General features: G+C 37.3%; 1 protein-coding gene across 1 annotated transcript; it reads right to left on the bottom strand.

The window, feature by feature from the left end:
• Window positions 1-457: 457 nt before the first annotated feature.
• Window positions 458-18,143, bottom strand: GMFB (glia maturation factor beta). Its single transcript, XM_079767755.1, has 7 exons — window positions 18,028-18,143; window positions 10,518-10,614; window positions 8,860-8,909; window positions 7,878-7,927; window positions 7,308-7,390; window positions 6,654-6,727; window positions 458-4,137 (listed from the first exon to the last, which is right to left on the bottom strand). The coding sequence occupies exons 1-7, from the start codon at window positions 18,028-18,030 to the stop codon at window positions 4,066-4,068; spliced, it is 429 nt and encodes a 142-aa protein (XP_079623881.1). The 5' UTR covers window positions 18,031-18,143; the 3' UTR covers window positions 458-4,065.
• Between the last annotated feature and the right edge of the window lie 337 nt (window positions 18,144-18,480).

Here is an 18,480-nt window from a genome sequence, read left to right on the forward strand (position 1 = left end):
CTGGTGAGTTTTATTCATTCAATAGATACCTATGAAACACATACCAGGTAGGATAATATATCATAAAGGCAGGATGGGCTTTCAATGGATGGTTAATAAACAGTGATAAACTATACTCAATAAAAGAAGCTTTATTTTGTTTCTTAGGACATACACAGTGCCTCTAACATCTAATTTTCCCTTTGAAAGCAACAGTTCATCATTTGAAATAAAGTCCTCAGCTGCTACAAATAAATAATTTTAGCATCAGACCATGTTTTAGAAAAGTTTATAATCTCATTACATTTTCCCTCTCCCAATCCTACATTGCCAAGTGATTCCCATTTATTTTCCCCTCTCAGGTTTTCAGGATAAACTGCTGTATCTGTGTGGCTCACACAAATGCCATAACTGCGCCAGGCAGGTAACAGTAACTGCAAAGGGAAGAGGAGGCGAGTAAAAAATGAAAAGCTAGAAGTCCTTTCATGTTAACATTTTATTTAAACCAGTACAAGCACCATGCTTAACAGAAGACTGTCCAAAATAAACATGCAATATGAACTAGCAGAGACTGAAACCACAGTTTAAGAAATTGTGCCAGTTGTTGATTTTGTTAAACGATGACAGGGAACTGTTAAAATTCACAAGACTAAACCATTACTGTTTCAAGCCTCCTAAATGAGATTTATATTGGACCATCAAAGTCAGTGGGAACCACCCTGGCATGTTAGTGATCTCAGATAATATTCAAGTAATTATATGTATACGAACTATATTCCAAAAAAGCAAGAAAACACAGTTTACATCATAATCATAATGTAGTTGTTTTATATATTACAGGAACATGATTAGTGATTTGAAATGTCAAATGGCATAAGAGGAAACAAATTTCTCAATAATATTCAACTTGGGACCACTGGTTTTAAGTGGTCTATAAGGTTTACATTCTTCCAGAAATACAAAATAAGATTTGTCCAGAAATGTGTGAGACATGTCTTCACATAAGTATGAAAGGCTCAAATTCTGTAGATTCCAGTATTATCAGTCTATTGAACAAACAGGGAAAGCAACCATACTAAGAATATTTGAATTGACAAAATATGAGTTACTCTCTGCTTCTAAGAAATATCAGCATTTAAACCCTTATGAAAATATCTATTCACCACTAGTCCACATTATGGATTAATGACTGCTCAGGTTTTAAAGTAGTCCAAACATTTTTTTAAGTATACCTTCATTACTAGCTATATGGGTAGGGTATAAAGACAGCCAAATTTAATTTGGCAATAAATTCCTCTAACAGGAAATTTTTAGTTAAAGTGTCAGACCAGGATACAATTTATGGCTACGTTTGATTTCTGAAAATAGGAGGTAAAAAGGGAGAGAAAAGTGCTGACAGACATTATGCTACAAAGATGATTTAGTAATGAAGATAAAAAATTTAGCAATACCCTCTTAAACAAGAGTATGTTTAATTGCACTAGATATTTAGTAAACTTTTTAGAAATAGACAATTTGAACACTTATTTTAGAAGTCAATTAAACAAACACAGTCAGTCAACCAACTTTTTTTCCTAAAATAACTGCTTCAGTACCTGAACAAACTGATTACTATTCAAAACTCTGGTGTTTTGGAATTTCAGCACAGTAACCTGAGAACAGTTTCTTCATGTCAGTTCTGTTGCCACCAAAGCCATACTAAAAATGTGCTGTGATTACTAGCTGGTCCTATTTTGACAACATTAGATACTAAGCAGGACATATGCAAGGCCAACAACTTCAAAACTGATGCTAATTGAGAAGACTATGCAGGAGGTTCCCAGGGGAAAAAAAACTGCTACCAAAAAGGAAAGATTAAGATTTAAGGCTGAATGGGAATGGCTGTACCAGAAAGTTATGGAATGTAAAAACTGGACTTATGAGATCTGGAGTTACTATTTGAGAGAAGGCAGAAAAAGAGATCAAATAAGAAATGTACTTGTAAAGAACAATGCAAAATTTGGTTAGATGGAAGAGAAATGTATATAAAAGTCTGAGAACATAGAGTATGGGATTTGTCAATCTCCCTACAGGACAGAGGGAGTAAAATATGTTCTACTGATCCCCTAACCTTGATCTATTGTCTTGCAAATACATGTTATTGATAAGAAGCAGACAAGCTCAAAATAACATGGTTTATCACAGTTCTTTGCCCCTTTTAGAAAACAGGGGAACTAAGAGTTCTGCATATGGAGGTCAATATTATCTGACATTCTAAGGACTTTCAAAACTAAAATGAGCAAGACAAAATAACGAACTGCATTGAAAAATACATTCTTGCAGCACTAGTTTCTTATTGCTGAGAAGCAGATGAAACAAATCTAATTTCTTTCATTCAAAATATTAAAAACACTCTTGGATTACATTAAATTCACTTGGATTACATTTGCATCTCTGCAGAATTATAAGCATTATTCTCCAATATCAAAATAGCTGTTTAAAGAATTCTTAAAATTCCTGGGTAATGTTCTCTCCCTGGAAATTGGAATAAAAAATCCTTCCCATTCATTAACAAAACAAATACCCACTCTAGTACTTCCTTATTTCCAACTAACTTCCTATTGCTTCCTGTTTCTAGATTAGTGAAGCCAAAGAGTGTTGGGAACAGAAGATGCTCTATTCAATATTATGAAAATTCCAACTATCTTTGCCTCTTTGTTAAAGTTGGCACAGAAACCTCAAAACAAAAAATGCAAAAAACATATGAATGGAAAACATGCCAACATAAAAAAAATGCCTTTGCTAGTTTTAAAATGACTAAAATATTCTTAATATAAGAATTCACTCACTAAATTTGGTTAGTCTTTAGTCTCAAAATCTTTTGTCAAATAAATGTTAAACAGCTACTTGTTTGCTTTTACATATTTAAAGTATACTACTATATATTAGAATTCTTGCTCTATGCCAAGGATGCCATCATCTAACAAGACAGGTGTCAAATTTAGAATATTTTCTGAAATTTAGGATATAAAATGCAATTTCTATTGATGTGTTAATGTTATGGCCAAGGTTTTAAGACAAGTAAGTTTTTTCAATGGCACAAAACTAATTACAAATATGCCCAAATTTATAACTCTCAACTGCCATATATTCACCAATGCAAGTGGACAGTTGGAATTTTAAAAATATGAAGTTGACATTATTACAAATTTCAGATACACACATTAGAAAATTGTTTTACTTGGACCCTTTACAAAAGTATTAATTTCACCAAATCCAGAATACTGGCAGTGTAAAAGTCTTAAACTAACTTTAATGCTAACAAATCAAAGGCACAGTATTAACAAATTTAAAATAACTACTTTTCACAGGACAACATTAAGAGGTGCTTTGTAAATAAGATGTTACTCTCTAGAAATGACACAACCAGGAATGAAGCCCTTGATTAGTTACAACCCATCAATTCCTAAGATGTTATTTTCCATAAGAATAGTCAACATTATTATAAAATCTAACTCCCAGACCTTAAGAATGAGCGATTGAAGAACAAAGTTTCTGGACTTGATTAAAAAGGATAAAGGAAACCAAAGAAGGGATAGAACTGATGAAAAATATAGTTGTAATGCAGGTTACACTATAGTAAATTATTACTCATGGCTCAAAATTGGGTCACTCAAGTCTTTTACCCCAAATTAATTTCAAATTTTTGATAAGAGATAATATGCTGTTTTCATTTACAAACTGCTAATATCCAGTATTTGTCAAAAGGAGGCAACTGTTGTCTATCACAATACCCAATTTCCATTGGTGTCTGCAAATAGTAACAAATTCTGAACCGTAAGTTATAGAAATTGGTCACAAGAGTGCAAAAAGTCCCTGGAGAGTAGTCCACCTAACAATTACAAATATAGGGAAATGTTTTACAAAGTTTCATTACTATGAAGATGATTTCCTCTTTGCTCAAACTTTGAACAAATGAAGAATTTTTCTTTACTGCAGGAAACAAACTGTAAATAACAGTGCATTTTAGGCATAAATAAGTATTTATGTCTGGTTCCAGTATGGTCAGGTTAATACATAAATACTTTAGAAACATAGAACTTCACATTAATGGAAAAATCCAAGTTTCTCACGTAACCATTCTTCAGTTAGGTCTTCAGTATTTCTTATTTCAAATACCTTAAAAAACAAAACAAACAAACAAACAAACAAAAAAACAATTTAGGTTATACTCTGATACTTTAAAAAAAAAAATCAAACTCATTAAATACCAGGTTCTCCTTCCTTTGATCTTGATCATGACTTAATCTGTGTAAATTAGATATTCCATTTGGGAGGGGCTTTACTTTTTTTAAATATTAAGTACTCAGTTACCAAAGTTTAGCAATTAAGATGGCATAAAACCAAAACTCTCTTATAAGTGAGCAATTTTGTAAATCCTACCCACTAAAAGAGACAACCCAAATAAATCAGTCTGGTTAGGAGCTAAATAAAAGAACATAAGCTGGTCCTCCATAATTGGAGGAAATAGATGTAGATTGCATTGATAAAGATGGACTGGCCACAAATCTCCAGCAAGAACCTGCATATACACAGGCCCAGAAAGTATAATGGCTATAGAGAAAAAATGTAAATACAGCAGAAAGAATGGGATTTGAGGCCAGATGTGGGTTTGAGTCCTAGTTTTGTCATTTATTACTATGCAACCCTGGACAAGTCATTCATCCTCTGAACCTCAGTTTTCCCATCTACAGAATAGGAATAGCACCATCAACCTCACAAGGCTGTGGAGAGGATTCAAAGGGATTATTTGTAAAAGTAATTTGTAAATTGTAATGCCTTAATTCAGCACTTTAGGTCATAGGATTAGAATAGACTTGAGGCTATTTATTAACAGAGCTCTTTCTTAACCACCCAAGCTCCTACAGCAACTCCACGGAATTCCTATGGTACAAATGAGGAAAGGTAGTTTCTATATATTGGTGGTACCAATGACAAGCATATGGACTAAAGGGAAAAAGCGGAATGCACTTAAAGACATCCCCTGGATTGACGATTAAGCACCCAAGGAGAAAACACTGATGCTGTCCTTAAAATAAAACCTGAGCCCTGGGGGTGTGACTCAGTTGGTTGAGCATCAACAGGTCACCAGTTCAATTCCTGTTCAGGGCACATACCCAGGTTGCGGGTTCGATTCTCCAGCAGGAGGCAACTGATATTGTTTCTCTTTCACATTAATATTTTGTTGTTTTTTTCTCTTTCTCCCCCTTCCTTTCTCTCTAAAAGCAATAAAAACATTTAAAAACAGACAACACCCTGGCCAATGTGGCTCATTGGCTGGGTATGGTTCTGTGCAGCAGGGGTTTGTTGGTTTAATTCCTGGTCAGGGCACATGCCCAGGTTTCAGGTCCCAGCTCCATCCCCAGTGAGGGTGTGTGTGCGCTCACGGCGGGGGGGGGGGGGGGTTGGAAACAGCCAATGGATGTTTTGCTTTCTCATCAGTTTCTCTCCCCCTCTCCCTTCCTCTCTCTAAAAATCAATAAAAATCTTTTTAAAAAACCTGAAAGGAAATATTATTTAATACTATTTCAGTGCTGTAATATTCTATTTCAAAATCTAAAATGTATAAACTACTTTTTCAACTCAAACTAATATGTGGAAGTTACAAGTTTAAGAGCAAGTACCCTTCTTACCTCTAACCTTCAAAACTGCCATAAGACAATGGGGACATATTAAATCATAAAACAACTGTCTCATATAAAACATTAAGCTAGAATGTTCTAGCTTAATAAAGCTAGTAATACGTATTCTTTAGATTTGGAAGCAATATAGTTAACTGCATATGGAATTCCTGCACAGAATCTGGTTCATTCAGTCTACGGTAAGGTTTCAATGCTGACTTTTATCTATTAGAAATTATATTATGGAAGATGAAGAAATCTCAATAGGTTGAATAGTTACAGTGGCTTTTCTAAAACTGCCTACATTTTTAATGTGATTTCTTCTAATGAACTTACAATTCCCATTCAAAAACACACATCTGGTTCAAGATTTCTATCATTCTATTTTCAGCTAATAAAAAGCTTTGACTAATTTACTGCTCTGTTCTAAATAATGTTCAATTTCATTAAAATACTTCACTCTTCAGATTATTTTATGGCTCTGTATAGTAGTCCCCTCCCCCCACCCCCCTTATCCTCAGGTTATCACCTGACTCCCAATGGATTGCCTGAGTCATATATATATATATATAGTATGTTTTTTCCTATACATATACCTTTTCACTTAAAGAAAGCACTTTACGGCTTCTCTTTGGCATAGCTGAATTTCCAGCATCACTACCCTTGCGCTTTGGGGCCATCAGTAAGTAAAATAAGGGTTACCTGAACACAAGCACTGTGATACCTGGACAGTGACCTCATAACTGAGACACATACTAACAGGCAAGTATACAGTGTATATCTCTATACACTGTGTTCACTAGACAAAGGGATGACTCATGTCCCGCGCAGGACAAAGATTTCATCATGCTACTCAGAATCATGTACAATTTAAAACTTATGAATTGTTTAATTCTGGAATTTGTGACAAACTATGGTTGACCATAGATAATTGAAACTGTGGGTGAAGGGAGGGGAACTACTGTTTTCTAAGTGAAAATACTGTCTCAACAAGCAGGTAAATATAAATCCCACCTTGGTTAGTTCAGCTGTTTGGACTAGCTTATTCTTACTCCCAGCATACATCATTTGTTGTTCAGGCTTACATCCTGGAAAAGAGATTTGTGTAGAAATGAGACTTAGATTTTGACAAAGCAATGGGTTTTCATTATTTGCTTTTTAAAAAATGATACATTTAGGGTTTCCTATACTTTCAAAGTTTATAAAAACTTCAGTCTAAATGTGATTCTGAGACTTACTTGCATACTGTACAAAGAGACATAGCTAAATTACAAATAAATAAGCTTTAGGTCAGCAAAAATAAATGAGGCTAGACCTCTGCAGATCTTGACTTTTAAATCATTGCAAACACTTAAAAACTTGTTAGCACTTTCTTAATTTTGACTTTAAATATCAAGTTCAATTTTATTGATGTCTAACACAGATAAGGTTTTGGGATGGTGATGGGTCAGTGGGAGAGATCTGCCCTGAAGAAAATTTACAGTTTGATTACGTATTAAGTTAAAAATATACTCCAGTGTATTTTAAGTGCTAAGTAAATGACACAAATAGTAAAATTTAGAAAAGAGTTCAAGTAGAGATTTTACTGTGGACTTGAACGGTGGTACTTGTGAGACTTCTGGTGATAGATCAGAAACAAATATGCACTATTTAAAAAAATTCACTTACCAACAGGACTTGAGAAAATAAAACACAGAGGATATGAAACTCTTCCATCATCATGTTGATATTTGTAACTATAGACAATGAAGGTTTTTCTCAAGTTAAAGAAACTAAAATTACTGCTCTATGAGACAAGCACTTAACAACAAAGTTTTGAAATACACACCTGGGGAGCTAGTGAGTGATAAATTTCTAACATACCCATTTAGGCCACACCTTCACTATTTATTATCTTTCCACAAATTTATAAATAGGCCCCATGATAAGTTATAAAATCATACAATCTCTCAAAAATAAATGTATTAAAAGTATGAATTTCATATGGATTTATCTTTCTCATTTTTATTATAAATACATAATAAATGGAATTTAAAAAAATAATTCATCCCACTAATATACCAACTTTTCACTTTTCTTGGTCCAATATGTGCATACATATTTTAATTTGATTGTGATCATGGTGTAGAAGAAAATTTTGTAAAATATGTCTTCTAAAAGTTGAAAAATTAAACGTCATAAATAAAATTCTGGCCACTAAAAGAAACAAATATTTTTAAAGAACTAAGAAAAGGATATCGAGGTTGTCGTTCAGGTAGTTCATCTTTAAGTTCATCTGGTGAAATGCCCTGGCATAATAGAGAAAAACAACTTTTAAACAATTTTTTACCTATATCCTTGAGATATATACCAAGCACCCATTCTACCAATAGGTATAAATACCTAACCATACACCACAACATAAAATTTTATTTTATTAAGTTGCACACAAACTGAGGTTCCTGAACCCTCAATCTAAAGAAAGCCTACTCAGTTTAGTTGTTAATCACTAAACATTGGGCTGAGAGGCACAGCAGTCTATGCTCACGTTCCAACTGTCAGAAAATAGTGAGATAAGCCAACCTCTCAGGAGAAACAACATATCTGAATTAGGGGGGTAGGGAAGAGTTCATTTCTTCTTCTTTTTATTTTTATTGATTTGAGAGAGAAAGGAAGAAGCAGGAGGAGGGGAGGAGAGAGAGAGAGAGAGAGAGAGAGAGAGAGAGAGAGAGAGAGAGAGAGAGAGAGAGAGAGAGATTTTGTTGTCCCACTTATTTATGCATTCATTGGTTGTTTCTTGTATGTGCTCTGACGGAATCAGACCCGAAACCTTGACTTATGGGGACAATGCTCTAATCAACTAAGCTTCCCGGCCAGGGCCAAAATTAATTTCTTTTCACTCTAAATTACTTAATTTGACAAACTAAATATTTGAGTTATAGGGTTTTAGTTTTTATTTATTGGCCAAGCAATTTAGAAGCAAGTTATAAAGTTTACTCAGTAATTACTGGATATATAGCCCTAATTTCTACCACTTGTTAGACTGATTCATTATTGTTTTAAAGAAGGTGATTAAATTAGCAAGACAAAGCACTACAGAATAATTAGCATATGTTTTTCATGCATAATAAGCATGTATTTAAAGGTGTAGAACTCATTTTAGAAGTACATGTAACTAATATAACATATTTTGGGCAATAATTGCTTAACTATAAAACTGTATTTAGCTGATCAAACAAACCTCAAGCTCTTCATCCAGTACCACCAGGCGTTTATCCTTATCAATCTTCACTAAAATAAAAATATAGTATGAGTAAACTGTGATTCTAATGTGACCTTAATCTACCCAACCCCAGAGTCTCAGCACCCTTTTTGGAATCTAAAATTAAAACATCAAGAAACACAAGCATAAGAAAAGTCATTCTGAGTTTTAGTTCATGGTCAATTAGCTAGCTTAGCTTTTCAAGAAGTCAGTATTTAGAAGTTTTTACCCATAATCCCCCACACTTACTTTGCTTATTTAGAACTTTATGTCAACTTCTTACATTTACTATGTATTCAGAGAACTTTGTAACTCAAATGCAACTTCCTCTATAATAAGGAAAGGTCTAAAAGGGTGACTGTGACTGAGATTGGTCTATGTACCATGGTTAGAACTATAAGGAGAAAGTGAGCCAGGAGTCAGGACCGAACAACCGTCAGATTCCCAGCTTCTCCAGAGTCAGGGTTTCACGGTGCAATATGAGTAGAGGATTCTAAGAAAGTGACTTACAAATAACAGTGATATCTATATTCAATTGTATGTAACATAATCCAATGCCAAATTAAAATGTGTTTAGAACATTTATACCTGTTCTTTCATACCACTCTGAAAAGCTGGCCATTTTTGGTTTTGCACTAATTTCACAGTAAATGCTGTGAGATACAATATGATCTCAAATAGCTTTACCTTTCTGTGGCAAGATGGCACTGTGTTAAGGTCTGTATTTCTATGTTGTAGTGTTTATTTGTAATAAAACAAATTGTCACCACTTCATTAATTCACATCTGCCAGAAGCATCTCTGTTAAACATAGTCTATACACTTTTATATTTTACCCCTCCTTCCTTCATCTTTCTAAATTACTACTCAGATTAAATATTACCTAAGAATATAAAAGAAATCTGAATAACATCAGATATAGAATACAGTGGGAGAGAAAACATTCATATTATTCTTTCTATTGTCCGAAGTCAGTAAAGCTTCAACTCAAATGCATGAAACTAGAGTTTGCGTCTAAAATTGAAATAAGGGTGCAAATCACTTTGAACACAATGCTGAACTTTATTTACCATTTTAGATGTAGGCAAAGATTTCTGTTTCTGTTTGAGGATGAATGGCCAGGCTATTTTTAGTCCCTTGAGAAGTTAAAAGATAAGAGATGGATGGGTCACTAAAAATGACCAAGTGACCGAGAAGATAATCTCCAACACTGTAGGTAGCAGAGGGGGAAGTAGAATACTGCACCTCTGTTTTGTGATATTAGCTGTTACTTTTTTTGAAATATATTTTTGTTTTCAGAGAGGAAAGGAGAGGGAGAGATAGATAGAAACCTCAATGATGAGAGAGAATCATTGATCGGCTGCCTCCTGCATGCCCCACACAGGGGACTGAGCCTGCAACCCGGGCATGTGCCCTTTACCAGAATCGAACCTGAGACCTTTCAGTCCGCAGGCCGATGCTCTATCCCACTGAGCCAAACCAGCTAGGGCTGTTACTTATTTTTCAAACTGATCTAAAAGGGGAAGAGGTTAAAACAGGAGGAGTTAAATTACTTTCTAAACATTCCGCTTATTCAATGTAGCTATAAGATAAAAACAAACTAATACCATGTAACTGAAGCAATCGCTTTTAGCTTACTTATAATGGCAGCATTGTTTGTTTCTTTGCGAAAACGAAACTTTCTCAGTTTTTCCACTAAATCTTCAGCAACATCGCAAACCACCAAAGACTCACTCTGGAAAAGAAAGAAAAAAAAATCATGTATAAAATGCCATGATTTCAATATATGTATATGTTAAAAGTTATAAAACCTGTACATTAAAAAGGTATATTGACATCTACAAATGTCACAATTATGTGAAAGCATTAACATGAAACACATGAACACTTAAAGAGCTTTTGAATCTACCAACCTTTGTATCTACATTAATTACACACATTTGTTCATTTTATATGTATACTTTAACTTTCTCTTTAGCTAATAAATATCTCAGAGAACTAGACATATATTAATGTGTAATTTTATCAGAACTATAGAGGAAGGAAAGAATGTGGGGCAAGTACAGAAATAAGAGGATAATCATCTTACTGTGCTTATAATTAATAAGACCTGGATTTATTTTTGTGTCTCACAACTATGAAAAATATATAAACAAACAAACAATATGAAAAACAAACACTAAGAATAAGGGCCAATAATATTTATATCTTAATTATGTGACTACGGGACTTTAAAAAAGTTATTAAGAATTATGAAAGCAAAACCAGATTTAAACAATTATGAAAAATTATTAGAGACTCTTCTCCAGAAAACTGGCAAGGAAATGATCAAAAGCACTCTTCTTTTAGTGGTGCAAATGTATCGATGATTGCAATCATGAGGATGGAAATCTTTCTTTTCTTTTTTTAATGTTTAAATCTTCGAACACATAAAAGTAGAGACTAGAATAGTGGGACCCTATGCACTATCACTCAGCTTCAACCATTATAAACACATAGCCAATCTTATTTCATCCAGCACCCTCACTGTCCCATGGCCTATCACACAGCAAAGGCCAGAAATCATTTCAACTGTTTTTCAGTATGCATCATTAAAATGACAGTATGTGCCATCCTATCTAATAAAGAGGGAATATGCAAATTGACCATCACGCTGTCACAAAGATGGCGGCGCCCAGTCCCCTCAGCCCCGCCAGAGTCCCCCAGTCCTTTCAGCCCAGCCTGGGGGCAGCAGGTGCACGGTGTAGCCAGACCCACCGTGCACATGCCACCAGAGTACCCCAGTCCTTTCACAGAAAATGGGTTGCCTCAAAAGTTGGTTAAGCTTCTTAGGACAAAAAGCATTCAAAATCTTTGAAAAGCGAATTCCAATATTTATAAAAGTTTGGACTGGACAATTCAAGGTTATTTCCACTACAACCTTCTATGATTTTATGATATTAACATTCTGAATTCACATAGTACCAGCTGTATTGTATGTAAGCAGATATTATTTAAAGGAATGGCCATTATTTTTAAAACAACTCATAAAACCACACTGTATATCAAGGACATTCTGTGCGATTTTTCTAATGGCTAGAGTTAATGCCCCTTAACCGGCAGTTGGACATCCCCTGAGGGATCCCAGATTGGAGAGGGTGTAGGCTGGGCTGAGGGATACACCCTCCCCCCCCCCCTGCACGAATTTAGTGCACTGGGCCTCTAGTTAAAATATAAAGGTAATAACATTATCTCACCTAAAAAAAACTAACAGTAATTCCAGTCTTAAATATACAGAAAGAGCTCCAATTTCTCTCACTATTTTAAGGTGTTGTTTTTTTTTCATGTTGGTTTAAAAAGAAACCCACATATTTTGGGATCTTTTCATGTATAGGTTCCCCCTGTCTTCTTTAAGAAAATCAAAACAGTGCTGAGACCAATACTAAATACATATGTGTCATTATAACCCAAAAGTATTAGGGCTTCCAATTTTAAGTTACAATAAATATCTAATAAAAGCCTGTTTTTTTACCCTGTGTTGGGTAAATTAAAAGCATAGGTTAAAGCAGGAAATAGCTATCCATTTTTTAAAATTGTCCTTTAAATCAGAACACTGGTAATACATAAGGTGTGACATACCATACGATATGCTATTATACAATTAGAAAGTAAACAATTATACTAGTTTATGTATATACCCACCCATAGGTACTATCCAATCAGGTTCCTTAGGAGTCATGTGTCCACCCTTTTAGTTACCTTTAGAGAAAGAGATGCTAAATCCTATGGAGCTTCCTGAAGGTAGTATTCAACCCTAATCTTATTTTTTTTCTACCTTCCAAGAAAGGTAATGAAGTCAGAAAACAACAATTTCCAGTCTCTTCTCAACCAAAGGTAGAACCCACTACTGAAATTAATAAATATTTTAGATTTTTGTTTAGGCAAGGAGCAATTTATAAGACTTATTTATCTTCCAGCTCTGATACCAAGAGCTGCTCGTGCAATCCTGACATTCTAAGGATCAGAAACCAAGTGTGTGTGTGTATTGGGGGCGGGGGGGGAGGGGCGCGTCATGTTGTGATTTAATTTATATAGCTTTTTAAAAATATATATATATTTTATTGATTTTTTACAGAGAGGAAGGGAGAGGGATAGAGAGCTAGAAACATCGATGAGAATTGAACCTGGGACCTTTCAGTCTGCAGGCCGACGCTCTATCCACTGAGCCAAACCAGTTAAGGCTAGCTTTTTTTTTAATATATAGTTTCTTGCATTTGCACCTCTCCCAATAACGTAAGGCCAATAATTTCTTCCTACAGGTAAGAAGACCAATTCTAATTGCTTATAGTTAATAGAAGAATTTAAGAATGAGTATAACACTCTGAAAACAACTTTATATGGTAATATGTAAGGTGTGATATATCATAGGATATGCCATTATACACCGCATAACGATATTTTAGTCAACAACTTACTGCATATACAATGGTGATCCCGTAAGAGTATAATGGAGCTGAAAAACTCCTATCACCTAGTGACATCTTAGCTGTAATGTATGTTTGTGGTGATATTGGTATTAAAAAACCTACTGTACTCCCAGTCATATAAAAGTTTAGCATACAGTTATATGTGGTACATAATACTTGACAATGATAATAAAAGACTATGTTACTAGTTTATGTATATACTATACTTTTTACTATTATTTTAGAGTGTACTTTATACTTACAAAGTTTCCTATAAAACAGTGTGTCATTTTATACTGGCAGCAGCCTCATACATCTCATTTACAGCATTTCTTGATTGCATCATTCTCTTGAGCTTGATTTAATTTCATGTTGTCTTAGAAATTTGGTGCACCCTAAGTGTACAGTGTTTATGAAGTGCACAGTAGTGTATCCTAGGCCTTCACATTCATTCACCATCCACTCACTGACTCACACAGAGCATCCTCCAGGCTTGCTTGCTCCATTCATGATAAGTGCCCTATACAGATACACCATTTTATCTTTTTTTCCCCCTAACTTTTATTCGTATTTATTTTATTCTGAATATATTCCCAGGCCCTATTTTTTTTTCTTCAGTTTCTTCTGTTTTGGGAACAATCTGCTCTTTTTCATTAAGGATCATCTCAATGTGGCAGGGAGAGTTCATATGGGTTAACCATGAGCTCTGTAAGTTCTGTGCCGCATCTTGGAGCTTTGTTCACCTGGATGTACTCAATAACCAGAGAATCTTCATCTAAACCCTTAAGTTCAGCATTGCTCTCTGCATTTTTTAAGCATGTGCAGTAAAAATTCAGCACTCTTTTTGGGCCACTGACCCTGGGTGCAGCCCCACTGTTCGCCTGGGCTCACCTACATTTTAACTACGGAATGGGACACATTGCTTCTGTAAAGTGACCTTCTTCAGATACTCAGTGGCTTTGCAGATATGCATACCCCTGATGGCGTGAGCAGTTTCATGAGTGTTCTTACAGTGAACACGAAGATCTGAACCTCATGATTTTGTGGGGTTTTCTGGGTCAAGAGAATAGTGAACCATTTTCATAGGTCACCTCTGGCCGCTAATGGGAAGAGCCCACTTTATCTTTTATACCTTATTTTTACTGTATCTTTTCTATGTTTAGATACACAAATACTTACCACTGTGTTACTATTGTCTCCAGTATTCAGTACAGTAGTAACATGCTGTACAAGTTTGTAGCCTAGGAGCAAAAGGCTGGTTTTAGCCTAGGTATGTAGTAGGCTGTACCATCTAGGTTTGTGTAAGTGCACACTGTGATGTTCACACAATGACGAAATCGCCAACAACACATTTCTCAGAATGTATCCCCATTATTAAGCGACATATGACTAAATAAAAAATATAAGCCTACCCTCAAGGAGCTTATAGTAAAGTCTAGTGGAGTACAGACCTGTATCAAAAGAATCAGGCCAAAAACATGTACGTTTGTACCTGTGATCGACTAGGAAGGAGACACAGGATGCTATGAGAACTTATGACCCGTGAAGAACATCAAGGTCACAGGAGGCTTGCCTGGAAAAAGCATCTGAGAACCAAAACTACCCATGCAAAGACCCCTGATTAAAGTGAGCATGGCACATCAACGATAATGAAAGGCAGTGTGACTCAAGCACAGAGAAGGAACAAAAACATGGTACAAAAGGAGGTTGGTAGGAGCTGGACAACATAAAGCCCAGGGGGTCATATTAAGTATTTTGGTCTCTATCTATGAGCAAAGGGAAACCACTAAGGCAAGCATGTCAAACTCGAGGCCCACAACGAATATTTTTTGCGGCCCAGCCAATATAACAGTATGTAAGAAAATTTAATAAAAATTTCATAACTTAATTTTTATAATATCCTGTTATACAAAATTATTAATAACAAACTACAAGGTTCACTAATGACTGATGACTATAATCGTGTTCCATTCATTTCCCTTACACACCTTACGCGCAGGCGCACCATTTCTCTCCACTACTAGTAATACCAGCAGTGAATATTTTAGCAGACGATTGCCGCGTTGTTAGTCTTGGACTGACTTGTTTGGTGTGTGCAACAGGAAATATTTCGCTTTCGGAGAACAAGAAAAATAGGTTTATTTGCGTTACGCTTATTAATTTGTGCAGTTTTTCAGTGTCTGGTAAGTTAATGTTCAAGAAAAATATTAATTTTTATTAAAATGTTTTATTATTTTATGTTCACGATTACTCATTTATTTCAGCTCTTTGTATTCAGCATGTCTCCATCGAAATAAACCTGTTTTTATGAAAGCTGAAGCTTTTGTGTGTTTTTTTGCAGCCCACATAAACTTAAACCTTGTTTATTTGGCCCATGTTAGCCTTTGAGTTTGACATGCTTGCACTAAGGTGTTTTAAGCAGGATGGTAACAGAAAACATGATGAGGTTTGCATGCAGGAAACAGGCAGAGAGCCAGGATGAATAGAACAAGACTAGTTAACTGACAAGGCTAGGTCAGTGAGAGATGAAAAGCTGCTTAGACAGGCTGATGAGGATAAAGAAAAGTAGGTGAGCCCTAGCAGGTTTGGCTCAGTGGGTAGAGCATCGGCCTGTGGACTGAAGGGCCCCAGGTTCAATTCCAGCCAAGGCCACATGCCTGGGTTGTGGACTCGATCCCCATTTCGGGGGGCATGCAGGAGATAGCCAATCAATGACTCTCATCATTGATGTTTCTATCTCTCTCTCCCTCTCCTTTCTTCTCTATAAAAAATATATATATATAAAGAAAAATAGGTGAATACCTCTACCAATAGTTAACATGTGTTAAACACTATGAGAGAAACATTATCCTATGTCCTTTACATGGATCTCCCTTTATGCTCAAAACAATCCCATGAGATGGGTATTATTATCCCCTTTTTGCAAGAAACTACCGTTAGAGAAGTTAATTATCGCCCCCCAAATTACATAAATAGTGGAGCGAGGATTCAATCCAGGCAGCCTAACCTCTAGCCCACTCACTTTCTTAACCACTACAAAGGAGCTGGTGTCAGACTGGATATTTGGAGGAGTGGGTTAGGAAAGGGTTACAAGAGGATTCCTAAGGTTCTCACTTGCGTAACAGACTAAATAGTGCTACTTTCACTAAATTAAAGAACACTGAGGAAGACCATGTTGGAGGGGAAATAACATGAATTCTATTTTGGAAAAGTGAGGTGGCTTTGAGGAACCCCAGTGGGGAAAAGCCTCTCAGAGGATGTTAACTAAATAGTGGGACACATAGATCTGGACTGGATCTCAGAAGCAAGGTCTGAGATACAATTCCACAAGATATTATATATATATATATATATATATATATATATATATATATATATATATATATATATATATGGCAATTGACGCTGTGAGTGTAGGTAAGAAAGGTGAAGAATACAGAATAGAAAAATTAAGCATTGGGATAGAGCTTAGGGCTCCCACGTGTTATGTCCAGAGAAAGAGAACAGATTGCATGGGGCACAGATGGACCAACAGGAGTAGAGAAAACAAAACAAAACAGGGATTCTGTGTCCCAGAAGCCAGGAGGGAAGAGAATGCTTCAAAGAGGAGAGAGTGGTCAACACCCTGGACTGCAGCTGAGAGGTCAGGAAAAATAAGAACTGAAGAGTCCCTTGGATTTAGTAACCAAAACAAGATCCATTCATGGAGGTTGGCTGAGAAATGAGTGGGAGGTCAGAGATAGGTCAATGGGATTTTGTGTTTTGCTTTTTTTAATCAAAGAAAGGAGCATATTTTAAAACCTGATAGGAAAGATCCAGATCCTTTTTGAGCAACTTAATTCTCCACCTTTTTTAAAAAAATATTTAAGTTTTTAAGAGGTTATAAATTTTATTTTTTTAGAGAGGGAGGGAGAGAAGGATCGATGTTCTGAGACACACTGATTGGTTGCCTCCGGAAGCGCCAGAGGGGGATCTAAGCCGCCACCTAGGTGTGTGCCCAGATCACATTTGAACCCGCGACCTGACGGTGCACGGGAGGACGCTCCCTCCAACCGAGGCACAGCAGCCAGGGCCAGTCGCCACTTGTTTTTGAGTGCAGGGGCCAAAGGAAGCCAGAGCCGCTGGACCCAGAAAGCTAACGATCTTTACAGTCGCTGTAACGCCAGCGCCAAAGCCCTGGGTCAAAAGGTTTCCCGCTGCTGTGACTCAGGGAGAGCAAGGATTAGGGGAAACCCTTAGAGGCAGGCCGGGGGAGGACACGATAAGCCGCGGCGAGGCCGAGAGACCCGAATCCGACTGGAGCGAGCCCTCCGGGCAAAGGCCGGCAGGCGGACGGTGCTCGCGCCCGCTGGCCCCGGGCAGAGAATCCGCGTTTGGGGGAGCCCTCCGCCGGGCCAGACCCCTGGACCTCCAGCACTTCAGCTCAGGAGCTGGCACCCACCATCCGGGACCGGCGAGGATGGCCCACCCCACGGGCCGCACCTCAGCCCCAGGGCCCGCTGGGGGGGCTGCCCTGAGGCGGGGCGGCGGCAGCGGTGGCGGGGGGACGCCCATCTCCGGCGCTGGGCGCCAGCCAGCAGCCGGGGCGGAAGCGGCCGCCGACCCACCCTGGGCGCTGCCCGCCGCGATCGGCCCCGGCAAACAGGAAAGCCCAGCGGGCTGGCCCAGCCCTCTGTCCCCCACCCTCGCGGGTGGCAGCTCACCATTTTCCTTCCGGCAGTCACCTTCCCTCGGGCCCCTTTAAGAATGGCACCGCGGCCGCCTCCCTTCCTGCCCGGACGCCCGGCAGAGCCACCCCCACCGACCGACGCGGCCCGGAGGGCCGGCACGTCACCGTGGACGGTGGGAGGCGCGGCTCAAAATTAGCCGGACGCGGTCGCCGATAAGCTCCTACCTGACCATGATTGGGCAACCGCGCCCAAATGCACTCTTAACGTTCAAGATCAATATAACTCGATTCGATTCAATAGCATTTTCTGTATCAGAGTTTCTCAGCTTAAGCATATTGACATTAGAGCCCAATGATTCTTCACTGTGGGTGGTGTGTCGCCCTGTGCATTGCAGGATGTTTAGCAGCATCCCTGGCCTCTACCCACTAGAGGCCAGTAGCACCTCCCCAGTTGTGACAACCAAGAATGTGACCAGACATTGTCAAA

This window comes from Cnephaeus nilssonii, assembly GCF_951640355.1.
Source record: "Cnephaeus nilssonii genome assembly, chromosome: 4".
NCBI classification, from domain to species: Eukaryota; Metazoa; Chordata; class Mammalia; order Chiroptera; family Vespertilionidae; genus Cnephaeus; species Cnephaeus nilssonii.

What these genes read in the sequence shown, in the direction of transcription:
- GMFB (XM_079767755.1), bottom strand. An exon ending in AAACAATGCTGCCATTATAA is followed by an intron (nt 8,910 to 10,517) that starts GTAAGCTAAAAG and finishes TTTTTATTTTAG; the next exon opens with TGAAGATTGATAAGGATAAA. An exon ending in TATTTTCTCAAGTCCTGTTG is followed by an intron (nt 6,728 to 7,307) that starts GTAAGTGAATTT and finishes TCTCTTTTCCAG; the next exon opens with GATGTAAGCCTGAACAACAA.